Below are 12,441 nucleotides of genomic sequence, written 5' to 3' on the forward strand. Positions count from 1 at the left end.
TCGAGCGTCGCGCATACATTGATACGCACAAGCTTTTTTTGCTCAGTACGACGGATTGAACTTTGTTTACATTCTCAATTATACGCGGCGGTTGAGGAAATTTCGTAAAATTTGGTGATTTATTGAAGTTTTACGGCGTGTGATTGGAATGAAATCCTTCAATGAAGTAGTACGAAGGTTTTCCATAGTGAAAATAAGTGCCCGGCGAAGTAAGTCACCCACGGGGGCGGGAAGAAACTTGTGTTGGAAAGTGGTGTGGCTAAGTCGATCGTTAAGCATTTCTCTCAAATCGTGTTCGTCCATGCGATTTCGGTGAAAAAGTGCAAAGTGGATAATTGAACTACCGAAATACAGTAGTTTTATTGCATTTTTGGTGTACAAGTGTACAAACCATAACAGCTTTCACAAAATTGCACTTGGAAAATGAATCTTTGTTGCAGGTAAGTTGGAGTATCCACCGTAGTGGAACATTTAATGTTTGATATAACGAATAGTAGCGCTTACGACGATGTAGAACGAAACCCTATACAACCTTCTTTAATGCAGTAGTAGCTATGGTTTGACCATAAAAAATATCAGGATAAATAACGAAATTCGAAATAATGCATTTTTCAGTAACTTCGTCACGAAATCTGTTTACCGTGAGCGGAAATATTATTATTATTATTATTATTAGGTATTATTATTATTATTTATTTGATTCAAAAATTTTGAAAGAGGGAAAAACCCCTTTCTTTTAGGAAATCTTTCTCAAAGAGGCACAAAACCTCTTTATCTTTTCACAAAACGTTATAAAACACACTTAAAACTAAAGGCTCACACGGTAACGAACCATAACAGAGCCATTATCTTGAAAGGGACGTCTATTAGGTATGGAATAAGGGCATCAATTCAGTCGAATAAAAACAGTCAGGGAACGAAGCACAACCTTATTGATATCTGAAAATAAATTGAAAAGGAAAAAGCAACAACGAAGTATCATACAAAATATGAGATTTCATTCAAGAAATTAAACAATGATGTTAAAATTGCATAACATTTTGTACCTAGTATGTCACGCACAGACACAGAAACTGAGATACCAAAATTAGCTATGCTGTTCATTATTTTGTTTCTTGGAGAAATATATTTGTCGCAATGAAATACTATATGATCAATGTCCTCATAGGATTTCATTTCCCACAGTCGCACAAATTGGAATCTGTAATGTTGATACGATACAAATGGCTGTTGCAATTATAATGATATGACATTAACCTCAAAAATGAGCAAATAAAATTCCTACTAACTGACATATTATTAAACCATGGAAAGTGACTTGCTTTAGGACAAATCGAATGACACCAACGTCCTTTATCACTAGAGTTCCAACAATTTTGCCAATTGGAAAGGGATATTTTTTTAAATTTGAAGAATATTCAGAAGGCGAAATATCAAGATTAAAAATTACGCCACGATTCACACCTAATTTAGCTAAAGAATCAGCCTGTTTATTTCCATAAATATTACAATGAGCTGGGACCCATACGAATTTTATGACGAATCCTTGAGAGTTGAGATCAAATAGTATTTTTTTTTAAGCATAAAAATGACATGATGAGTTTTAAAATTAAAATTTATTGTATTCAATGCATGAAATTAATTGCAAATGTAATTAAATATTTTTATTATAAAAGTTTTTTAAATTCTTCTTATTTTGCAGCTGATTACCTATACTTGATTGTGACAAAAAAAAAGTATTGATGGGCACAATAGTTATTTTATAATAAACATTTGAACACATAACTTAGAGAATGCATATTAATGAAAAAAATGCATTTTGGTCATATTTGCGCTTACATCGACTATGCTAACATGGACAGATAAGCTCTGACTATAAGATTTCCTTGAGCTGACCACTGACCAGCCCTGTAAGGGTCCGTCAATAAATGACGTAGCATTTCAGGGGGGAAGGGGGGGGGGTCTACGATTTTGCTACGAACCATGTATTAGGTATTGGAAAATAGGCTACGATGGGGGAGGGGGCTGTCGAAAAAAATTGCTACGCCATTAATGGACGCTGCATAATAAGATTTCCTTGAGCTAAGAAATGTTCAAACCCAATAAAGCGCACACTTTTTTACTAAAATGCATATGTTTCCTTCTCATCCAGGTCCCCAGAAAGCCGGACCCGTCAAACGAACTCCCGGCCGTTTGCCGCGCGTCCCGTTCACCCCCGGTCAGCTGAGTGCCTTGGAAGACGCGTACAAAATGTCCACCTACCTGAGCTCGGAAGAAGCCAACCAGCTGGCGTACAGTTTGGATCTGACGAACACGCGGGTCAAGATTTGGTTCCAAAACCGTCGGGCACGGGACCGGAGGGAGAAACGTGAAGCCGCCCTCGGCACGACGACGACGACAAATGGCAGCGCCGGCGCCCTGACGTTAACCACTGCTGCGGCTGCGCTGGCGCCGGTCGGTCACTTTGCGTACTTCAGTGGGCAATGCGAGTTTGCGCCCGGATCGCCGCCAACCGGCTCCAGTGGAACCGATCGGAAGAATCCTATGTAGGGTTTCGAATTTGTGATATATTTAAGTTGAAATCTGTTCACTGTACATATTAAAATATAGAATGAAGACTAATGTATGTGAATGTAGAATAGATTAAGATAGAATACAGAAATATATTTTTGAATATAAAAAAACGATCGGAGGAATTGTTTCTATTTTTGGTACACTACTGCTACAAGTCAGGATGGCCGAGCGGTCTAAGGCGCTACGTTCAGGTCGTAGTCTTCTCTGAAGGCGTGGGTTCGAATCCCACTTCTGACAAAAATATATTTTTTTGATAATTACTTCATTTCAGGGATTCAATTAAAAATTTCTTCAAAAATTCCACCAGCTCCAGATATTAACCAGCCACGACCTGAGCTGTAGGTCTATAGTAAAAATAGTATTAATAATAATTCACCACTAGGAACTCCTTCATAGATTCTACCAGAAAATCCTTCAGGGATTCCCCTAGGAATTCCACCATAGATTCTACCAGGAATTCTTTTGAGGATTTCATAAAAAAAATCATCCAGAGATTCCAGCCGAAATTCCTCCAATTATTTTTTCAGAGATATCCCCAGAAATCCTCCAAGGAATTCTTTCAGGGACTCCACCAGAAATAGTTATTTTATTTATTTTATTCAATTCACTGGTTTTAATACATTTGTTAAGGCAGAGATTTGTACTACTTACAACTGCGAAATTATCAAAATTCCTTTGGAGAACTAATAGTAATGTGATACATTTATGCAAAGATAGGGAGAAAATAGTTCAACAAAAACCCTAGAATTCACTTTTTGTTATTCTTAACCTAATCTAAACTAATATATCACAGTGTTTTATTGAAAAAGACTCACAACGAGTGGATTTGTTGAGATTTCGCACGATAATTTGAATTTTTTTCGTTAGTTTATTGAAAAACTCGAGTAACGTTTCCGTTTCTGCAATATCATGAAGCTCATCTGTTGGGAACCAGGGATCCAAATTAAAAATCATCTTTAGAAGCTTGTTCTGTTTGACTTGGAGACGTCTCAGATGAGACATAGCACAACATTGCCAAACTGGACAACCATAGGTGAGGACCGGTCTGAAGACACTTTTGTAGAGCAGCAGGTTGTTCGCCAGTTGTAGGGCGGCATCCACAAATTACGTAACGCTCTAGGGGGAGGGGGGGAGTAGGCTCAAGCGTTACGGCTCATACAAAAATTTAAAAAAAATCATACAAAAAGCGTTACGGAGGGGGGGGAGGGGGTCAAAAATTTCCAATTTTAGCGTTACGTAATAAATGGACGCCGCCTAGAGAAGATCTTCGGTTAATCATTGAATACAATGAACGAGTTAAACCTTTAACTTTGTTGATACTATTGTTAATATGTTTGTCAAAAATCAGCTTTCCATCCATTGTCAATCCCAAGTAACATGCTTCATTTTTCCACGGAATGTCAACTCCATTGACGTTGGCTTTTGAAGATGGTAGGTGTCTTGGGGCTCTTCTTCGTGTAAAAAAAATGGCCTGAGTTTTTGCAGTGTTTGTCTTGATCCGCCATTTATGCTGGTATTCTTCGAGCTTGTTCTGCGCTTGCTGGAGTTTGCAGGTGATTATTTTTGGATCTTCATCCGAAACGAGGAATGCTGTATCATCGGCGAAGAAGGCGTAGGTGATTCCATCAACCATCAGGACGTCGCTAGTGAAAACATTGTAGAGTGTTGGGCTCAACACAGATCCCTGTAGTACGCCACAAGGGATGTCGAATTTCCCAGATACGGAGTCGTTAACAGATACTTGGAATGATCTTTCGATTAGGAATGATTGCACCAGCTTCACAATGTAGAGAGGACAGTTACATATACGTAGTTTGTAGATGATCGCGTCCTGCCAGACGGAATCATATGCCTTTTCGACGTCAAGCATAATCATACCAGTCGATTTTCTTGCAGAGAAACCGTCCTTCACGATTTTGGTTATCCGTGCTAACTGGTGGTTGGTGGAGTGACCGGCTTTGAATCCAAATTGCTCGTTTGGAATCACTTCGTTAGAATCTAAATGTCGATTCAACCGATTTAGGATGATGCGTTCAAACACTTTGCTCAGGCTACTTAGCAGACTGATGGGGCGGTAGTTTGTAGGCAGCGTTACGTCTTTTTTGGACTTGGGGATGGCTACTACAGTTGCATGCTTCCACATGGTGGAAAAATACATTAGTTTTATGCAGCCGTTGAAAATTTTGGTCAAATAAACCAGGCCTTTTCGAGGTAAATGTTTGAGCATCACGTTGCGGACCCCGTCCTGACCTGGAGATTTTTTACTTTTGAGTCGCTTGATTATCTCCCTGATTTCTTTTGGTTTTGTGAGAGTCGATGGGTCGAGTTCATCTCGATGAAATTGGAGAGTTCCTCTATTGTTTGGTTGACCTCTTGGACTGTCCTAGGGTCGCTCGCAAGTGTGTTGTTGTGGGCCTGTGCGAAGTTAGCCGCCAGTGCATCAGCTTTCTCCTTGTTTGAAACCATCAAACGATTTCCAACTCGCAGGGGTGGTTGATATTTAGTTGAAGAACGAAGGCTCCTACTGATTTTCCAAAACTTCTTGTGTGCTGCGCACTGTTCACGAATCTCTTGAGTGAGTGCATCAACAATCCTCTTCAAGACAGGATCCCTCGTACGATAGAATTGCCTTCGTCGGACATTCCTAAGTCGAATCAACAGCTTAGTATGATTGGGAAGTTCGTGATTCGTCTTGGTGATGTTAACAACAGGAACAGATTCGACTTCAGCAGCCTTCAAAGCTGCAGCAAATGCATGGATACTGTCGTCGATTTTTTGTGTAGTATCCAAATTATTAAGCAAGCTTGACGTCACATCGAGTCTTCTAATTACGGAGTTGGCAAAGCGATTCCAATCAGCACGATCAAAGTTTTTGTATTTGCGCACTTGGGTTACCACTGGACTATCCGTGTTGATGGAAAATACTACGGGATAATGGTCTGAACAAAGTTCTTGGTGTGTGTGGGGTACTGTCATGTTCACGTAATTATTTGATAGCACTAGGTCCAAAGTTGAGCAGTACTTTCCACCCGGTGAAATGCGAGTGTAACGAAGTGTACGAAGAAATTTCCATTTTCGCTCTCCTGTAACAGCATTTCTCCTGCTTTATTGCTTTTAGAACAGTGCCAGTGTCGATGCTTGGAATTGAAATCGCCCACCACGAAAAATGGTTCCGAAGAATCAGTAAGCTTTACCAGAAATAGTTCTTTTTTATGGAATGTTTGAATTTCTTGAATAAAAATAAGACAAATATTTCGTTACAATCAATATTTGTTCCGTTATTTCTAAAAATGGTACAATACTCATCGAAAATTAGTTTTTTGCTTATTACTCTTGTTGCAATGTGCTCGATTGACAATAAATATATCGACCCTTGATATAGGACATGTAATATTTCACTACCGTTAGAATTGAAACATATTCTATTAAAATAGTAGAATCACTATATTACAAATGTATTAAACGTAAATTTAACATGTACATTACCATTAGAACGCAGGAAAAATAAAACCACATTTAATTATGCGTCTTTTACCGGCTAAAAGTTTGGTAAGAACTGAAAAAAAATTGTTGAACTGAAGCAAGTTTAATAACTCTCGGGCGATTCACTGCCAAGATCTGCTGAGAACATGCGCAGCATTTTCGTGTACGCTTGTGTGTAACCGTGTGTTGCGAGCTTTCGAAAGATTGCGCCCCTCTGTATTTAATCGCAATTTGGGAGCAATATTCACTGTTTAACGAACTTCTATTGTTCCATAATTCGGTTGAATTGTCCTCTGTGTGTATCCTATCTAAGATCTGTTTCAACAGTTAACTTTGTTTAGGTATCCTTCTGTATAACTGTACTTTGTTTTATTCGCAATAGGTTTTCAACCCATTTGTGCGGTCGGTCAACGAGACTAAAACTAATAGCGTAATAGTTAGTTAAGTATCTGCAATTCCGGCACAAAATGCCTCATGGCTATGACGTGAAATTATCATCACTGTTTTCGGTCTTCGTACCACAACTATTTAGTAATCATGAGCAGTTATGTATGCATTATTTCTTAGAGACATTATTTCAACTAGGCCGCACAGCTTGAAGCCGTAGGCTCATCTAAGCACACACATATTTCTCGAAAAGCATTACATGCTTTCGAATGCTGGACATCGATAATTGTTTTGGTGTTTTTCATTTCCATTTTGCATGTTAGAAACTAATTCTTAAGACAAAACCTATTGCTATTGGGAGCACATATCTAAGTAGCGGCTTAGGATACTTGATTTTCGGTTTGATCACATATACACACAAACATACAAACATACAACGGGCACTTATATCGAAGGGGGCTTTCCACGTCCGGATCAACATTATTCTTTTACGTTGATGATCGACTCACGGCCTTTGCCGACACCGATCCATTTGACCGGCACGCCCAGGTCGTTCTCGATCATCCGGATGTAGTCTTGCGCCTCCGGTGGGAGTTCGTTGAAGTCACGCACGTTCTCCGTCGATTTGAGCCAGCCCGGCATGGTAATGTAATTGACTTCGACCTGGGCCAGGTCGGTGATCGAGCCGGGGAAATAGTCAATTTTCTCGCCCCGCAAGGTGTAACTGAAATGATAAAAAAGATACAGCTTATGTAACTATATTGTGGAGCAGAATTGAAGCATTATTACTAAACAATAATCTGAGGGCTAAAAGCGATTAAATGTCTTAAAAATAGAAACATTAGAGATAACATGTCTGGAAAAAACAACAAACCATGTGGATTGGAAACAAAAAAGAGATCAAAGAAAAAATACTTCCAGAGGAGTTTTATAAAGATTCCCAAGAGCAAGCTTTTCTAAGATAGTTCTTCTAAGAATTTCTTTGCGGTTTCCTTTTGGAATTACATCAAGTTGTTTTATAATAATTTCTCCAGAAATTAACTCAGGTATTCACCCTTTTTTCTTCTCTCCTAAGAATTCTCACTGAACTTTACTAAAGGACCTATGTAACAATGTGAGATTATCTTTTCTCTCAGAGGAAGGTTTATTATTATTTATTTAGTTGGTTCTACATCAATCAACTTGATAAAACCTCGCGAACAATATATCGCCGATTCAATCGGTTCATGGTCGTGGTCGCCTCTCTCCATCCTCGACTTCGACCCACGCTCTTCAGGTCCTGGACCACTTGATCAATCCACCTAGTTCGCTGCACCCCACGCCTTCTTGTTCTGACCGGATTCAAAGCGAACACCGTCTTTACAGGACTGTTGTCCGGCATTCTTGCAACGCGCCCTGCCCATCGTATCCTTCCAACTTTGGCCTCTTTCTGGATTCTGGGTTCGCCGTAGAGCTGAGCAAGCTAGTGGTTCATCCTTCGCCGCTATGGACCAATGCACGCGTTCATTCTTTGACGTTTTAGCGGTGCCGTGTTATTTATGTTACCATGGCAACGAATGAATTCGGCACCGCTCAAACGTCAAAATAGTGAACTCGTGCATCGGTCCATACGCCGTTTTCCTGCACGCCGCCGAAGATCGTCATGAGCACTCGGCATTCGAAAATCCCAAGGTTGCAGGTCTTCCTCGAGCATAGTCCACGTTTCAGGACTACCGGTCTAATGAGCGTTTTGTACATCGTGCAAGCGTGAATCCTTCTTGACCGCAGTTTCTTCTGGAGCCCATAGTAGACACGACTTCCACAGATGATGCGCCTTCGTATTTCGCGACTAACGTTGTTGTCGGTCATCAGCAAGGATCCGAGATAAACGAACTCGTCCACTACCTCGAAACAATCCCCGTCTATCGTGACACTGCTTCTTAGACGGACCCTGTCGTGCTCAGTTCCGCCTTCAAAGTACATGCTTTGTTTTCGACGCATTCACGATCAGTCCGACTCTTGTTGCTTCGCGTTTCAGTCGGGTGAACACATCTACCATCTTTTCAAATTGTCTTCCAATAATATTCATGTCATCCGCAAAGCAGACAAATTGTTCGGATCTCGTAAAAATCGTGCCTCGACTGTTAAGTCCGGCTCTCCGTATGACATCTTCAAGCGCAATATTGCACAACAGGCACGAAAGTCCATCGCCTTGTCGTAATCCCCACCGAGACTTGAACGAACTGGAGTGTTTGCCTGCAACTTTCACACAATTTTGCACACCTTCCATCGTCGCTCTAATCAGTCTCGTAAGCTTCTCGGGAAAGCTGTTCTCGTCCATGATTTTCCATAGCTCTACGCGGTCGATACTGTCGTATACCGCCTTGAAATCGATGAAACGATGGTGCGTCGGGACCTGGTATTCACTACATTTTTGGAGGATTTTCCGTACAGTAAAAATCTGGTCCGTTGTCGATCGGTCGTAAACGAAGCCGGCTTGATAACTTCCCACGAACTCGTTTACTACAGGTGACAGCCTCTCCGGACCCATCTTTATGAGTTCAGCTCCGATACCACCCTTACCAGCAGCTTTATTGTTCTTGAACTGGTGAATGGCATCCTTAATCTCCCTCAAAGTGGGGGCTGGTTGGTTTCCATCCTCCGCAGTACTGACGAAGGCAATTCCTCCGTTGCCCCGTCCTTCATTGCCTGTGCTCTCTGCGCCATGCAGGTGCTCCTCGAAGTGCTGCTTCCACCTTTCGATCATCTCACGCTCGTCCGTCAAAATGCTCCCATCCTTATCCCTGCACATCTCGGCTCGCGGCACGAGGCCGTTGCGGGATGCGTTGAGCTTCTGATAGAACTTGCGCGTTTTTTGAGACCGGCACAGCTGTTCCATCCAGGGGCGAAAAAAATCATGCTCACTGTAGTCAATTCACTGACATTTATGCCACCATCAAAGTAACCGCACCACCACCAATATGATTGTACCAATGAAGATGGCACAAAAGTAGATGGGCAAAACAAACAACGATGCCCGTATGTCGTTGGTGTTTTTGATTATCAGAAGCAGAAGAGTGTCAGTTTTAGAAAATGGATTATCAATGAGCTCTAAATTAATTAAAAAATTTGCTGCTATACGGGTAATGAACGTTCCGATGCACGGAATGGATTATATTGACGCGTCTTTAGTGTGCCTTGTGCAAAAATTACAACTTCCCAAAGCGGAGTGTAAAAAAGTCAAGCTGGTTAGAACGAATATCATTTTTGGTTTCCGATTATCACAAAGCGGTTGAGTAGCAGCAGGTTAAAAGGAAACTGACAATCTTGCGCAAGCGCTTTGCCAATCTTTGTTGTGTTGTCAAGGTGAGGATAATCTATATAAATAAAAATGGAGTGGTGTTTGTATGTCACGAAATGACTTACGAACGGGCTTCCAAATTTTGAAAATTCTTTCACTAAAGTGTTCGTGAAGTGTTCCGACGTGTTTATGTGCACAAAAAGCAGTAGATATTGAACGGGTAAGTCGAAAAAACGGGACATAACGAAACTATCGGTTTGTATGGAAATCTGACAGAGCAAAAAACAACAGCCTACTACAAGGCAATACAACGTTTGCCGGGACCACTAGTAACAAATAAAAATCAACGAAGATTCTACCCAGCAAGTATCAATGTAGGCGAGGGTAGATTGAGTATTTTCGTCCCAGGCGGCGTTTTTTCTCCCGAAAGAGGCGGGTCTGCTGTTGCCGTTTCCGTCTATAGCGTTCCACGTTCTGTCGGGTCCCTTGCTGCAGCATGACCGCCCGCGCTGCATTCTTTTCCTCCAAAACCTCCTGGCTTCTCCTCTTCGAACCAATCGTTCCGTCGTCTCCGTCCCACGTACCCGACGTTGCTCTCAGCTGCATCGTTGATGGCTGCTTTTACTATTCTCCAGCAGTCCTCAAGAGGGGCTTCATCCAGCTCCCCCTCTTCCGGTAATGCAGCCTCGAGGTGCTGCGCGTATGTCGCTGCGACATCCGGTTGATTAAAGCAGCCGCTCTAGGTCATACCGGGGCGGCCGTCGGTACCGTACGTTGTTAACGACAGAGAGTTTTGGGCGCAGTTTGATCATAGTGGTCAGAGTCGATGTTAGCGTCACGATAGGTCCTGACGTCGATAATGTCGGAGAAATGCCGTCCATCAATCAGAACGTGATCGATTTGCGATTTTCTGTGGTGACCTCCAGGTGTTTGTTTTTGTCGATTTGGAAATACCTTTTTTTATGTGTGCCGTGAAGACGTATCGGACGGAATCGAATCATGATCAAAAGGATGTCGCTCCGGACTACTAGTCCCACCAGCCAGCAGAGTTCCGTTGAGGGACAGGTTTGTCGGAGCACAACTTGCGTCGAAGACAATTCGCCACTTGGTTGTACTACGTGGTGCGGCAAGTAGTATGGCTTCAGTATCGGATTGCCGTTGGCCATATCCACTTCTCGACAATGACCGAAATGCAGGAACTCCAGCATGAATTCCACATATTGGGCTTTCAGTTCTGGATTTCACTGGAGTCGATTTTCTAGCATGAAAAAGCGTCGCAATGCTAGGTTACGGCAGCTGTCTACCTGGTCGGCAGTCACTTTAAGCGGCAATCGAGCCACGAATCGTCCTGTGTTGACTCGTAAATAGGAGGACGAAAACTGAACTTCACATTGCTGCTCCTTGGATGAGATGGTGGCTGCGTTTGGAATTTCTTCGGTATCCCAGAACCGTCGAATCATTCCTTCGGCAGAATCGAGAGATGCAACATGAATACTGGATCGCTTCATCGTTGCTTGCTGGCCGGTAGGCAACAGTGATTAGCCATCCTAGGTATGAGTTGCGGAGTTCTGGAAAATCGACGTCGATTCTGATGAGTCCTGGAGTCATTAGGGGTCATGCACAATTTACGTCACGCTCCAAGAGGGGGGAGGGGATCAAGCCATGCGTGACAAGTGTTACAAAAGTTTCGAAGGACTCATACAAAAAACGTGACAAAGGGGGGAGGGGAGGGGGTCGAAAAAGTCGAAATTTAGTGTGACATAATTTGATGGATAGATGGGATAGATAGACTTTGGGAGTCACCAGGCAGTCCAGTGAGGCACGGAAGTCGCTGCACCGAGATTAGAATTACTCTCTTCATGCCAAGGGTGTTGGCCATACTTTCGGTGATGAAGTTCGCTTACGATCCACTATCGACACTGATGGATTTGGTTGTTGCTGTTAGCAGTAGCACTGTCTCCGAAGCGTGGGCGTTGTTCACACGGCAGATTGTCGTGACGTTGGTTTCTGACGATGGAATTGCCTGAGGGACTAACGCTGTAGACGATTGTCCTTGACCTGGTTTCGGTTCAGTTGCTACGTTGCTGGTCGTGGATTCCGGTTTCGGGTTTGATTCTTCATCGTGCAGTTGTGTGTGGTGTCGCTTTTGACACTTCTGGCAGGACTTCGAAGATGGGCAAGCATCGGAACGATGACCCTTTTGGAGGCAATCAAAACAAATGCCTCCCGATCAAACTTTCTCGACCTTTTCATCGCTGGTAAGCGTGTTGAGCTTGTTGCCTTGATAATTTCCATGTGGGGCTTCGTAGGAATCGCATTTCCGGTTAAAAATTGTCGGAATTCGTTGTTGCTGACTGATGACCTTCGGTATCGAACTCTGCTAGGTCAGAACGGGTTTTGTTGTTGTCTGCGGGTATGCAGATTCGCATCTCTCCAGCACTGGCCACTCACCTGGCTTCAGAGTCTGCCCACATTGCTTTCGAGTCGATTTATCCAGAGCTGCAGTTAGTAGGTATACGATCATCATTTCGGACACACCAGTTACTTCCTGCTTTAGGTGAGTCTCAACAATCACTCGTTTGTTCTCGTAGCGCTCGGATAGAAGTATCCATGATTCGCTACTCACCATTTAGTAACGAACATGCGCTAGTGTCTATGAACGAAAAATCGCTAAAAGGTAACGTGAAATGGATCTAACGAACTATTTCTCAAAAATT

General features: G+C 42.4%; 2 protein-coding genes and 1 non-coding gene across 3 annotated transcripts in view; 2 read left to right on the plus strand and 1 right to left on the minus strand.

Annotated features, from left to right (window-relative positions):
• The first annotated feature begins 2,040 nt into the window (after positions 1-2,040).
• Positions 2,041-2,678, plus strand: LOC5577409 (homeobox protein MSH-B). The gene has a single exon (XM_021856009.1). The coding sequence runs from the start codon at positions 2,128-2,130 to the stop codon at positions 2,548-2,550; it is 423 nt and encodes a 140-aa protein (XP_021711701.1). The 5' UTR covers positions 2,041-2,127; the 3' UTR covers positions 2,551-2,678.
• Positions 2,679-2,728: 50 nt separating this feature from the next.
• Trnal-cag lies at positions 2,729-2,811 on the plus strand. The gene has a single exon. It is a non-coding gene; the product is annotated as a tRNA-Leu (tRNA).
• A 3,188-nt stretch (positions 2,812-5,999) lies between these two features.
• LOC5577407 (adenylosuccinate synthetase) overlaps positions 6,000-12,441 on the minus strand; it is a 66,492-nt gene continuing 60,050 nt past the window's right edge. Inside the window, exon 8 of the mRNA XM_001656438.2 lies at positions 6,000-7,168. Coding sequence (XP_001656488.1) covers positions 6,925-7,168 — 244 coding nt within the window. The 3' untranslated portion in view covers positions 6,000-6,924. The remainder of the gene's footprint in view (positions 7,169-12,441) is intronic.

Source organism: Aedes aegypti, chromosome 1 (genome assembly GCF_002204515.2).
Source record: "Aedes aegypti strain LVP_AGWG chromosome 1, AaegL5.0 Primary Assembly, whole genome shotgun sequence".
Taxonomy (NCBI): Eukaryota; Metazoa; Arthropoda; class Insecta; order Diptera; family Culicidae; genus Aedes; species Aedes aegypti.